Genomic DNA, 13,732 nt, shown 5'->3' with positions numbered 1-13,732 from the left:
GTTGAGCTTTAAGCCAACTTTTTCACTCTCCTCTTTCATCAAGAGGCTCTTTAGTTCCTCTTCACTTTCTACCATAAGGGTGGTGTCATCTGCATATCTGAGGTTATTGATATTTCTCCCGGCAATCTTGATTCCAGCTTGTGCTTCATCCAGCCCAGCGTTTCTCATGATGTACTCTGCATATAAGTTAAATAAGCGGGGTGACAATATATAGCCTTGACATACTCCTTTCCCGATTTGGAACCAGTCTGTTGTTGTTCCATGTCCAGTTCTAAACTGTTGCTTCCTGACCTGCATACAGGTTTCTCAAGAGGCAGGTAAGGTGGTATGGTATTCTCATCTGTTCAAGAATTTTCCACAGTTTGTTGTGATCCCCACAGTCAAAGGTTTTGGTGTAGTCAATAAAGCAGAAGTAGATGTTTTTCTGGAACTCTCTTGCTTTTTCCATGATCCAACGAATGTTGGCAGTTTGATCTCTGGTTCCTCTGCTTTTTCTAAATCCAGCTTGAATACCTGGAAGTTCATGTACTGTTGAAGCCTGGCTTGGAGAATTTTAGCATTACTTTATTAGCGTGTGAGATGAGTGCAATTGTGCGTAGTTGAGCATTCTTTGGAGTTTCCTTTCTTGGGGATTGGAATGAAAACTGACCTTTCCCAGTCCTGTGGCCACTGCTGAGTTTTCCAAATTTGCTGGCATATTGAGTGCAGCACTTTCACAACTTCGTCTTTTAGGACTTGAAATAGCTCAACTGGAATTCCATCACCTCCACTAGCTTTGTTTGTAGTGATGCTTCCTAAAGCCCACTTTACTTCAGACTCTAGGATGTCTGGCTCTAGGTGAGTGATCACACCATCGTAGTTATCTGAGTCATGAAAATCTTTTTTGTATAGTTCTTCTGTGTATTGTTGCCACCTCTTCTTAATATCTTCTGCTTCTGTTAGGTCCATACCATTTCCATCCTTTATTGAGCCCATCTTTGCATGAAATGTTCCCTTGGTATGTTGAATTTTCTTGAGATCTCTAGTCTTCCCCATTTTATTGTTTTCCTCTATTTCTTTGCATTGATCACTGAGGAAGGCTTTCTTATCTCTCCTTGCTATTTTTTGGAATTCTGCATTCAAATGAGTGTATCTTTCCTTTTGTCCTTTGCCTTTAACTTCTCTTCCTTTCTCAGCTATTTGTAAGGCTTCCTCAGACTACCATTTTGCCTTTTTCCATTTCTTTTTCCTGGGGATGGTCTTGATCCCTGTCTCGTGTACAATGTCACAAACCTCCGTCCATAGGTCTTCAGGTTCTCTGTCTATTAGATCTAACCCCTTGAATCTATTTGTCACTTCCACTGTATAATCGTAAGGGATTTGATTTAGGTCATATGTGAATGGTCCAGTGGCTTTCCCTACTTTCAATTTAAGTCTGAATTTGGCAATAAGGAGTTCATGATCTGAGCCACAGTCAGCTCCCTTGTTTTTGCTGAATGTATAGAGCTTCTCCATCTTTGGCTCCAAAGAATATAGTTAATCTGATTTTGATACTGACCATCTGGTGATGTCCATGTATAGAGTCTTCTCTTGTGTTATTGGAAGAGTGTGTTTGCTATGACCAGTATGTTCTCTTGGGCAAACTCTGTTAGCCTTTGCCTTGCTTCATTTTGTACTCCAGTGCCAAACTTGCATTGGAGACACTCCAAATTTGCCTGTTACTCCAGGTATCTCTTGACTTTCCTTCTGTTTTCAAGAGACCTTCCCCAGGTCTCCTGCAGGAGACCTGGGTTTGATCCCTGGGTTGAAAATTGTCCCCTGGAGAAAGGCAACCCACTCCAGTATTCTGGCCTGGAGAATTCCCAGACTCAAACAGAACATCACCCTAAGTGACTTGCTGCAAAGAGCAGACAGTTGACTTGCTCATAGTTGGAGCAGGGTTCACCTGGGCAGCTCTCCTGCCCGTCTCACCAGCGCTCACGGATTGAGCTGTGGCGTCACTGAGCTGGTGGCTTGTTTGCGGGTTGGCCTCAGATGGGCACAGGAAGAGGGGCACTTCCCCATGTGCTGTCAGTGCCTTTTCCTTGCCACGTGCTTTTTTCCTGTGATCTCCATAGCAGATAGCTAAGATTTTTACATGACAACTCAAGATTCCAAGATATACAAAAATTGAGGCTGCTGGGACTTTTTAAGGCTTCTTCCCGGAACTGGCCAAGTGTTACTTCTGCTGTGTTCTATTATTTAAAGCTACTCTCAACATGGGCCAGATTCAAGAGGGAGGTGGCTATTAGGGTCTGAATCCTGGGACGCCACTGATGTCACAGCCCTCCACAGATGAGTGAAGGTAGCAGTGGAAACTGTAGGCGTGGTTGGAAAGAAACACAGCGTGATGAGAACAAGAACCTTTAGAAATACCTGAATTTAAGGCATAGTGGAGGAAACGGTTGTTGGAAAACTGGAAAAAATTATAGGCATTAACATCAATATTGAAATACAATTTATGACATGATATAGAATATGGTGCAAGGTGTGAGAAATGATGGGGAGTCCAGCGAGGTTCTTACACTTGAGGAAACAGAGGCATGGTCCTCTTCTTTGTGAAATTTATAGCCAAATGAGGCAGGCACTTTGAAAAATTATTTTAAATCCCTTTAGCTGGCAGGGTGAAAGTGAAGTGGAGGATACTTCCAGTGTGTACGACCTCACAGAGCCTTACAAGAGGGCTTCTTTGAGGAACAGACATTGTTAATGTAGCTTATTGCATTGAACTAGCTCATGAATAAATTCAACTTTAACCCTTCTCAGCTCACAGGGAATATGTGTATACCTGGTGATTTTGGCGGATGCTAAAACAAAGTCAGAAATAGACTTACTGGATGGCAGAGGAGTCAGTTTCACCTTACTACATGAAATGATGGGATAGTATAGTATTTATCGGTTTCTCACTATTATCTATATTTAAGGCTATTAACCATAGCCTTGACCAGACGGACCTTTGTTGGCAAAGTAATATCTCTGCTTTTTAATATGCTCTCTAGGTTGGTCATAACTTTTTTAATATGCTCTCTAGGTTGGTCACAACTTTCCTTCCAAGGAGTAAGTATCTTTTAATTTCATGGCTGCAATCACCATCTGCAGTGATTTTGGAGCCCCCCAAAATAAAGTCTGACACTGTTTCACCATCTATTTCCCATGAAGTGATGGGACCAGATGCCATGATCTTCGTTTTCTGAATGTTGAGCTTTAAGCCAACTTTTTCACTCTCCTCTTTTACTTTCATCAAGAAGCTCTTTAGTTCTTCTTCACTTTCTGCCGTAAGGGTGGTGTCATCTGCATGTCTGAGGTTAACTGATATTTCTCCGGGCAATCTTGATTCCAGCTCGTGCTTCTTCCAGCCCAGCGTTTCTCATGATGTACTCTGCACATAAGTTAAATAAGCAGGGTGCCTACAGCCTTGACGTACTCCTTTTCCTATTTGGAACCAGTCTGTTGTTCCATGTCCAGTTCTAACTGTTGCTTCCTGACCTGCATATAGGTTTCTCAAGAGGCAGGTAAGGTGGTCTGGTATTCCCATCTCTTTCAGAATTTTCCACAGTTTATTGTGATCCACACAAAGTCTTTGGCATACTCAATAAAGCAGAAATAGATGTTTTTCTGGAACTCTCTTGCTTTTTCGATGAACCAGCGGATGTTGGCAGTTTGATCTCTGGTTCCTCTGCCTTTTCGAAAACCAGCTTGAACATCTGGAAGTTCACGGTTCACATATTGCTGAAGCCTGGCTTGAAGAACTTTGAGCATTACTTTACTAGCGTGTGAGATGAGTGCAATTGTGAGGTAGTTTGAGCATTCTTTGGCATTGCCTTTCTTTGGGATTGGAATGAAATCTGACCTTTTCCAGTCCTGTGGCCACTGCTGAGTTTTCCAAATTTGCTGGCATATTGAGTGCAGCACTTTCACAGCAGCATCATTCAGGATTTGAAATAGCTCAACTAGAATTCCATCACCTCTACTAGCTTGGTTCGTAGTGATGCTTTCTAAGGCCCACTTGACCTCACATTCCAGGATGTCTGGCTCTAGGTGAATGATCACAGCATCGTGAATATCTGGGTCGTGAAAATCTTTTTTGTACAGTTCTTCTGTGTATTCTGGCCACCTCTTCTTAATATCTTCTGCTTCAGTTAGGTCCATACCATTTCAGTCCTTTATCGAGCCCATCTTTGCATGACATCTTCCCTTGGTATCTCTAATTTTCTTGAAGAGATCTCTAGTCTTTCCCATTCTATTGTTTTCCTCTGTTTCTTTGCATTGATCGCTGAGGAAGGCTTTCTTATCTCTCCTTGCTATTCTTTGGACTCTGCATTCAAATGGGAATATCTTTCCTTTTCTCGTTTGCTTTTCCCTGCTCTTCTTTTCATAGCTATTTGTATGGCCTCCTCAGACAGCCATTTTGCTTTTTTATATTTCTTTTCCATGGGGATGGTCTTGATCCCTGTCTCCTATACAGTGTCATGAACCTCCATCCATAGTTCATCAGGCACTCTATCAGATCTTGTCCCTTAAATCTCTTTCTCACTTCTACTGTATAATCATAAGGGATTTGATTTAGATCATACCTAAATGATAAAAAGTCAAAATTTAGGTCATACCTAAATCATAAAAAAAAAACATAGTCAAGGGTATGGTTTTTCCAGTGGTCATGTATGAATGTGAGAGTTGGACTGTGAGGAAAGCTGAGCGCCAAAGAATTGATGCTTTTGAACTGTTGTGCTGGAGAAGACTCTTGCGAGTCCCTTGGACTGCAAGGAAATCCAACCAGTCCATCCTAAAGGAGACCAGTCCTGGGTGTTCATTGGAAGGACTGATGCTGAGACTGAAACTCCAATACTTTGGCTGCCTGATGAGAAGAGTTGACTCATTGGAAAAGACCCTGATGCTGGGAGGGATTGGGGGCAGGAGGAGAAGGGGATAACAGAGGATGAGATGGCTGGATGGCATCAGTGACTTGATGCACATGAATTTGGGTGAAGTCCGGGAGTTGGTGATGGACAGGGAGGCCTGGTGTGCTGCAGTCCATGGGGTCGCAAAGAGTCGGACTCGACTGAACGACTGAACTGAACTGAAGGCTATTAACATGGATTGAACACTAACGTCTCTTAACTAAACTTGAGTGTATTCTGGACAGCCCTTTATTTATTTTTCCTCTTGTAATTGTTTCTAAGATAATTTCTTGATTTAGAATTTACTCTCAGCTTTTTTCTTTTTCATAGTTTTTATTGCAGCTCTAAGAAAATACCTTATCAGTTGGCTTGATTTGATTTTTCTTTATCCCCTCTTTAAATTTGGGGATTCATATTGGTAATTTCTGAAAAATAATTAGAAATCTATCACATGACCATCTTTGAAGCCAGATTGTTGATTACTGATTAGGCTGTATCATTGAGGGCTGATTAAGCTGACACTTCACGGTATTTTTTTTTTTTTTTAGAAGTAGAAACAATCAAAAAGAACAGTTGATTATTAAGTTCTATTTTACTTCCTGGAGGGGAAGTTATCCCACAGACAAAACTTCCATTGTAAAGAGTAGCTGAATTTTAGCTAGTATACGCTTGATGCCTCTTCCATGGGGAAGCATCATAGCCCTTTTGTGTGGTGCCCCTTCCAGTAGCCTCTCTCACTGTCAGATAAGATATCAACTGTCAGATCAGTCTTCTGAATCAAAACTCTGTCTCCCCACAGCCTATTGAATCCTGCCCAGCTGTTCTCTGATGGTGCCTTCCATGTTCCCTTTCCTCCAAGCTACACTTTGTACTCTTTGCTGAAATTCTTCCCTGACTTTGTACTTTTACGATCTTGTTAATTGTTCATTCAATCATACCTTTCTGTTCGTGCTTTGTAGGTACTATGAATTAGGGATGGTACTACAATCTGGGGATTGGTGGTGAGCAAGGCAGACATGGCTTCTCCTCTTCTAGAATTTACACTATAACTTAGAAAATAGATATGGAGAAAGAGCTATAAGTCTTACCTATACAAATACAAAGTGCTATTTATACAAATACTTATACAAAATACTTATACAAATACTATGTACAAAGCATTGTATTTAGTAGTAACCAACTAGAAATAATCCCGAGTAGCTATTACATAAATAAAACATGTGCAAAGGTTGTTATTGCTACAGTTTGTAGTACAAATACCTGTTCAGGTGTGTGAATGTAAGTATCTGTATTTGCACATGTATGAAATACTTATGTTTTCAGCAGACTTTTCTGAGCAGCTCAAATGTGCTAGGTGTGTTTCACATGCTGGACCAGCAGTAAATTGAACAAAGACCTCGCCCTTGGGGAGCTCACACGGTGATGGGGTCACAGGTTCAGTTCTTACCCAGAGTGGCTAGGTCTCTCAGTTTGGGGAAACCGTTACTCCACAGTCATTTTCTCGCTCAGGACCTAATTTTCACTCTCCTGTCTAAAGCTGCAGCTGGACTGCACTCCTGATGTCCTCTCATCGTCCCAGCTCTGTTTTCCTACTTAGTGCTTCCCGCCATCTAGTATACCTAATGTGTGTTCATTTCTCTCGCTGGAATGGAGAAGAGACAAGGTGAACTCTTTACTTTTATTTGTTGCTTTATTCTCAGAGCCTGGAACAGTGCCTGACCCTTGATGGGCCCTATGCACTGTGGCCACCAGGCTCCTCTGTCCGTGGGATTCCCCAGCAGGGATGCTGGAGGGCAGCTGCTCTCTTCTCCAGGGGAGCTTCCTGACCCAGGGGTGGAAACCCAGGTCTCTTGCACTGCAGACAGATTTTTTTACCCTGTGAGCTACCAGGGAAGTCCTGACACTTAATAGGTACTCAAAAATAATTGTTAAATATTAAGTGAAATATAGATTGTATTTCCAATTAGTAGTAACTGCTGTCTGGAAAAGTGAAGAAAGACTTTGAATGAACTGCAGTGTGAACCAAAGTTTGTGCTCTGGGTTTTATCAGTTCTTCAGGTGTAATGTAAGAAATCAAGGGATGTATATAATACATATATGTATTAGTTTGAACTGTGGTATGTCAAAAATTGTTAAATATCAGCAATTCATACAATTTGACCTCAAATAGGACAGTGCCCAATTTGAAATATGCTTAAATTGAATGGCAAAAGAATAGATTTTTAAAAGTGATTTTTGCTGAAATATTCGAGTATTATGGTACTGGGAAAAATGTAAAAGAACTATGGAAACAAATGCAAGGAACTAAACCCTACTACCTTTCTGAAGAAAGGGCTCTATGATTAAACTTGCATTAAAAAGTCAGTTGTATAATGAAAAGAACCTGGTACACCATATGTTCACAGAGATGTTTTATGAAATGGTCAAAAAATTGGATGTTGATCATTGCCTAATTTTATATAAAGAATGAAAAAGCTAAGGTACAGAGAAATCAGGAAACTTGCCTAAGGCACAGGGTGAAGTCAGAATTTCCACCTAAATCTTTCTGCTGGTCATCTGTGATCATTTCACCATCCTGAGTTCTATTTTTGCCACATTTTTTAAAAATTGAAATTCTTTTGAAAGGAAACATTTTGAAGATACTCGGCCAAAAAAAAAAAATTATTAGGACTAATAAAGTACTTTGCATTGAGGAAGCTTGTGCCTTCTTCATACTCCAATCAGTGGGGTAAAAGTGTTTCAAAATAGTGAGCTGAAACTGACAAGGTTAAGGTGACTCAGTGTAATTTATTTTATAAATACTTTTGCCCTTGAGAAGAGGTGAAGGACTTGGATAAAGATTTTTAAAGAGATTTCAGTGGCAAAGACAAAGTACCCTTCCAGTCAGCAGAACTTACATTTACTGTGTGCTCGTTGTGTTCAGGGCATTATTCTAGGTGCTAGAAATTCAGTAGTAAAAACGGTCAACCAACTTTACTGTGTTAACTTTTATTGAGCATACCATGGAACAGCATACTTGTTCTCTTCAAGCACAGATGGGACTTTCAGGGTAGACTATATATTTGTTAGGCCATTAAACAAGGCTCAGTAAATTTAAAAGGATAAAAATAATACACAATGTTTTCTCCAGTTACAATGGAATTAAATTAGAAAGCAACAGCAGAAAGAAATCTGAGAAATACTTTAAATATTTGGAAACTAAAATTTAAGCACACTTCTAAATAGCCCCTAGGTCAAATTAAAAAAATAATTTTAACTGAATGAAAATAGAAACAAACATATGAAAAGCCCCTCATTGCAGTTCTAAGAGGATTCTAAATGCATATCTTAGAATGGAAGAAAGATCTAAAGTCGACATTAACCTCAGGAAGCTAGAATACTAAATCCAAGTTAAGGAGAAGGAAGGAAATTAGACCAGAAATCAATGAATAAAACCCAGGGGACTCTATCTAACAAAGTCCAAGACCTGTACACTGCAAACTACAAAACATCACTGAGGGCATTTAAAGAAGAGAACAGTGAATGGAGAGATACAGCGTGTTCATAGTTGAGGAAACGCAGTTTTATCACGGTGATCCTTCTCTCCACATGGATGGTAGCAGTGGTGTAGTAGTGTTAGTCCCTCAGACGTGTCCGACTCTGTGCGACCCCATGGACTGTAGCCTGCCAGACTCCTCTGTCCATGGAATTCTCCAGGCCAGAATACAGGAGTGGGTAGCACTTCCCTTCTCCAGGGGATCTTCCCGACCCAGGGATCAAACCTAGGACTCCTGCATTGCAGGCGGATTCTTTACCATCTGAGTTACAGGGAATAGATTCAATCTAATCTCTAATGAAATTACAGAAGGCCTTTTCATAGAATTTGTCAAAATGATACTAGATTTACAGGAAATTACAGAGGTCTAGAATGGCTAAAACAATTTTGAAAAGGAAGAGCAACGTATGAGAATTTATACCGCCTGATTTGCAACTCACTGTAAAGCTGTAAGAATCAAGACAGAGCTCACATGTGTCAGTGGAGCAGAATAGACAGGGATGCCAGTGAGAAAAGGATGGTCTTTTTAACACATACCAGGATAATTGAATGTTCATATATAGAGACTCAAAAATTACACACATATATGCAATTATATATGTAAAGTTACATATGCCTAAATGCAAGCACTAAAAGTATAAAACCTCTGTAAGAAAACATATACCAAAAGGAGGATCTGTTAAAAGAAACCTATAAATTCACCAAAATTTAAATTTTTTGAATAAATTCACCTGTCTCCTTTTTGAAAAACTCTGCTAAGGAAAAATTTTTAAATCTACTAAGAGGAAATGGAGAAGGCAATGGCACCCCACTCCAGTACTCTTGCCTGGAGAATCCCATGGCCGGAGGAGCCTGGTAGGCTGCAGTCCATGGGGTCGCAAAGAGTCAGACATGACTGGGCGACTTCACTTTCACTCTTCACTTTCATGCGTCGGAGAAGGAAATGGCAACCCACTCCAGTGTTCTTGCCTGGAGAATCCCAGGGACGGGGGAGCCTGGTGGGCTGCCGTCTGTGGGGTCACACAGAGTCGGACACGACTGAAGCAACTCAGCAGCAGCAGCAGCAGCAAGAGGAAATAGTTTCAATCATATTATCTTAAAATGGACAGATATTTTTTAAAAAAATTCTTACAACTCAATAGTATGAAGACAACCCAATTAATAAGTGACTTAGAGACTTACAGTGGTGCTAATGGTAAAGAGCCCACCTTCCAACGCAGGAGACATGAGAGATGCAGCTTTGATCCCTGGGTCTGGAAGATCCCGTGGAGGCGGGCAGGGCAACCCACGCCAGTGTTCTTGCCTGGAGAATCCCATGGACAGAGGAGCCTGGTGGGCTACAGTCCATGAGGTGGCAAAGAGTCAGACACAGCTGAGCGACTAAACACACAGCACACCAGTACTGACCATATTTCCAAAAGGAAGCTCAGTTCTGCTCTGGCTTCCAAAATTCTGGAAATTATGTAAGTGAAGAAGGGTGAAGGGCCTCAGTATTTAGTATACCGGCATTCACTTAATACATGAATAATCAATTTCAGCCCTAAGCTCTGTCTTATATCTCCCAGGCCAGAGATGTTTTGTTTTACTTTCTCCAGAGAATAACCGCTAGTCCCCTGAGTTGGGGAAGGGACGGTTGTTTGCCTGCACAGAATGTGGAGGGATCTGGACACCAAACAGCTTTAAGACAGACTTCCAGCCTGTTTTACTGTTTCACCGTCACTTTGTTTCCAGTGCCATCCCAGAGTCCTGTGTCAGGAGTTGTAGTATAAATTTTGTTGCTTCCAAACTTTATGGTTTTTCTCAGCTTAGCAACTGGGAGTCTGAAGTCTGTTTCCAATTGTTCATCTTCTTTCCTGCTTTGAAACTTCAGTTGCTCCTGTCTCTTCTCTCAGATATTGGTTCCTATAGTTCTCTGCTATTTTTAAATTTATTCTCATTTCATGGAATTTCAGGAGACAGTGAAAATAAATGCTTATGTCCAATTCACCATCTTCTACAAAAAGGCTTCTATTTCTATTTTTAATCTCAAAGGCTTCACAGTTTCTCCTTGACCTTCACTATAGCCCTTACTTGGTTTGTTTTTAGCTGTCTTAACTGACCTTCTCGTTACTGGCGGCCAGATTAATGAGTGCTGTCCACCCCACTGTAAAGTTCATTATGGATGCACCGTGCAGGAGCAAGAAGCTCTCTCTGAGCACGTGTGCACTCCTTTGCCACCAGTGGAGCTGCGTGTGCGTGCAGGGCTCAGTGTACTCCACTTTTAAAGAGATGAAAGCCGGAAATAGTAGTTGATACATTATGGGTGTGAATGTATAGAAAAGATGTACTAGAACTCTAAAGAGCCACATCAAAGTTAATCAGTGGGTATGCTGCTGCTGCTGCTAAGTCGCTTCAGTCGTGTTCGACTCTGTGCGACCCCATAGACAGCAGCCCACCAGGCTCCTCCGTCCCTGGGATTCTCCAGGCAAGAACACTGGAGTGGGTTGCCATTTCCTTCTCCAATGCATGAAAGTGAGAAGTGAAAGTGAAGTCCCTCAGTAAGTGTCCGCCTCTTTGAGACCCCATGGACTGCAGCCCACCAGGCTCCTCCATCCATGGGATTCTCCAGGCAAGAGTACTGGAGTGGGGTGCCATTGCCTTCTCCGATTAATGAGTATACATAGTTTTAATTTAAAGTAAGACATATATGCTTTGTGAGTATCATTTTTGTTATATGAGTCTCTGCTTTAACAGCTTCCTCAGTTAAATGAATAAATTAAATTAAAAAAAGATAAATAGGACTTCCCTTGTGGCTCAGCTGTAAAGAATCTGCCTACAGTGTGGGAAACCTGGGTTTGATCCCTGGGTTGGGAAGATCCCCTGGAGAAGGGAAAGGCTACCCGCTCCAGTATTCTGGCCTGGAGAATTCCATGGACTACATGGGGTTGCAAAGAGTCAGACAGGACTGAGTGACTTTCAGTTAAATGAACAACTGCTGTCCCAAATATATTGAGTGACACCTTGTTTTAAAATAACATAGAAATGTAATTATATCCTATGGGTCAAACGTATGATTCTGCTATGTTGTCTGCTGAATTTTCACATGCTTAACAAGATAATTGTTTTTGTTTAGTTCCAGATGTTGAAGTGAAAGGAGAGAGTTCTAGCTATTATCTCTTGTTACAAGGTAATGGCAATGGAAAGTGTAAAGCCACATTGATTCACTCAGCCAACCAGATCAATGGCTCGTTTGCACTCAGTTTAATTCATGGAAAGATGAAAGCAACGACAGAAGAAACCAAATTGAGTGAGTGTTAACTTTAGAGGGAAAACAAAACATTTTTACGTTTGTTTGTGTAAGTAGTTAACTTACGTGGTTTTAGTGAACCTATTGTTTTCAAACTGCATTTCACTTTCAGTAAATTTGCTTTTGCTTTAAATATTTTATAACACATTTGAACAATTATTAATCCCTTACGCATCATACTTCTTAAAATGTAACAGGTCACCCCTTCAGTTCCAAACAGGAAAATTTTTAGTATTTTCCACTTTAAACAATTTATCTTTCTAGAATTTACTTCTCTGCCAGGGTCCAGCCCCGGCTGATCCAGGGTATTCAAAGGAGAGACGGCGTCGGCAAGGATCAGGAAACAACTGCTTAATTAAACTTTAATTAAGGATATAAAGAGTAATAGAATAAGGATAGCTCAGTGAGGAAATTGAGTGGAGAAAAGAGGCTGAAATAAGGATAGCTCAGTGAGGAAATTTAGTGGAGAAAAGAGGCTGAATAATTCAGCCAGAAGGTGAGAGAAAGAATGACATGGGGAGACCAAGTTTCGGCGAACAAGGCCCGTACTTTATTTTCCAAAGTAGTTTTTATACCTTAAGTTATGCATAGAGGATAATGGGGGAAGGGGTAGAGTCATGCAGCAAGCCAGGCTTTCTTCCTGCAAACTTATCATATGCAAAAGCTTAGGTGATTTGCATCATCTTCTGGCCCGGAGGCCTGTTAACATTTTAAGACCCTTTCTTCAGAAAACTTATTTTTCTCTAAAGGTTAGGGCAAAGGTGTGGTGGGCTATAACAAGAAAAAGAATTAACTCAAGGGTCCCAGGTTACAAACATTGAAGCTACTATTTACACCAATTATATTAATCAATACACTGCCAGGGACACAGCAGGTAAGGGATATGGAGACTTAGCAGCAAACATTGGCCCAACAAATGAAAAACCCTTCACCAATACAATTTCTAATCAATCTTTTAACTGCTCAAAGGAATCTGTATTTAGACAGTTTAGAACATCTCATGCCTCTCACAGTTGGGAGGCTCTGAGCAATCACATGTGGCCGGAGAAACCTATTCAGGCAGGCTAAAGGACTTCCAAAAGAGTTTGTAGGTTAAACACTGTCACACCCAGGAATTATTAACTGGAGCTGTAAGCTAACTCTTGTTTCAGAGAGGTAGTGGGGGACAGCCCCCCGTAAAGTCAGAGGTGTAGGTGAAGGCACAAAGCAGAAAGTAGGCAGAGATGCTCGAGAATTTCCAGGGGGACTCCTGAGGCTCCATCCCGCCTTTGCGTATGCCGAGCCTCCTCCCTCATGACCTTTGTCTTGGGTGGAGCTCCTCACGCTGGCCCCCTGCAGTGATAGAATTCCAGTTGAGCTATTCCAGATCCTGAAAGATGATGCTGTGGAAAGTGCTGCACTCAATATGCAATATGCACTCAGTATGCAATATGCACTCAATATGTAGTATGCCGGCTCCCGGCACTTCTCATTGTTATTTACTTTCTCCCAAGCATCTTTATTGCTCATCTTTTGTTACTGTTCAAGCTCCATCCTTGGGTTATCCATCATGGTGTGACAAACCGCCCCAAATTTAGCTTAACAACGACTGTTTATTATAACGTCTCATAGTGCTGTGACTGGACGTTTCTGTTTTGAAGGCCCACGCGTGATTGCCCTCACACACGGCTGGGGCTTCTGTTCATCTGAAGACTTAACGGGGCTGGGTGTGTAGGCTGGCTCTTTCCCCGCGTGTTTGGTGCCTGGGCTGGGGTGGCTGGAGCAGGTAGAGCTGCTTTCCTCTTCACACGCCCGTCCTCCAGCCTGGGCTTCCTCGCAACAGCGTCGCCTGCAGGAAGCCTGATTCCTGTACGGTTGCCGCCTTCTCTTAGAGCGAGTGTTCTGAGAAGCTGTGAGACTTTCTGTGACCTACGTCTTTCATTGGCAGTTTCACCATGCCTGTTGGTTTCCTGGGGTCACCTAGGTTCACTGTGGAAGGTCTACACAGCAGGTGAG

The 13,732-nt window shown here is 41.6% G+C and overlaps 1 protein-coding gene across 10 annotated transcripts in view; it reads left to right on the top strand.

The window, feature by feature from the left end:
• The window catches only part of MTBP (MDM2 binding protein), a 76,615-nt gene that overhangs the window by 20,982 nt on the left and 41,901 nt on the right, over positions 1-13,732 (top strand). For 9 of the 10 annotated variants that reach the window (XM_086335676.1, XM_086335679.1, XM_086335678.1 and 6 more), the window contains one exon: positions 11,564-11,737. In XM_086335676.1, the coding sequence (XP_086191802.1) occupies positions 11,564-11,737 (174 nt within the window). Of the gene's footprint in view, positions 1-6,453; positions 6,580-11,563; positions 11,738-13,732 lie in introns of all 10 variants that reach the window. The other variant, XM_086335684.1, reaches the window with a different exon arrangement.

The sequence above is a fragment of the Bos grunniens genome, chromosome 14, assembly GCF_055505025.1.
Source record: "Bos grunniens cultivar Pamir isolate PY7600 chromosome 14, Bosgru_T2T1.0, whole genome shotgun sequence".
Taxonomy (NCBI): domain Eukaryota; kingdom Metazoa; phylum Chordata; class Mammalia; order Artiodactyla; family Bovidae; genus Bos; species Bos grunniens.
The sequence above is the reverse complement of the archived record's forward strand: the minus strand, read 5'-3'. Positions and strand labels throughout refer to the sequence as shown.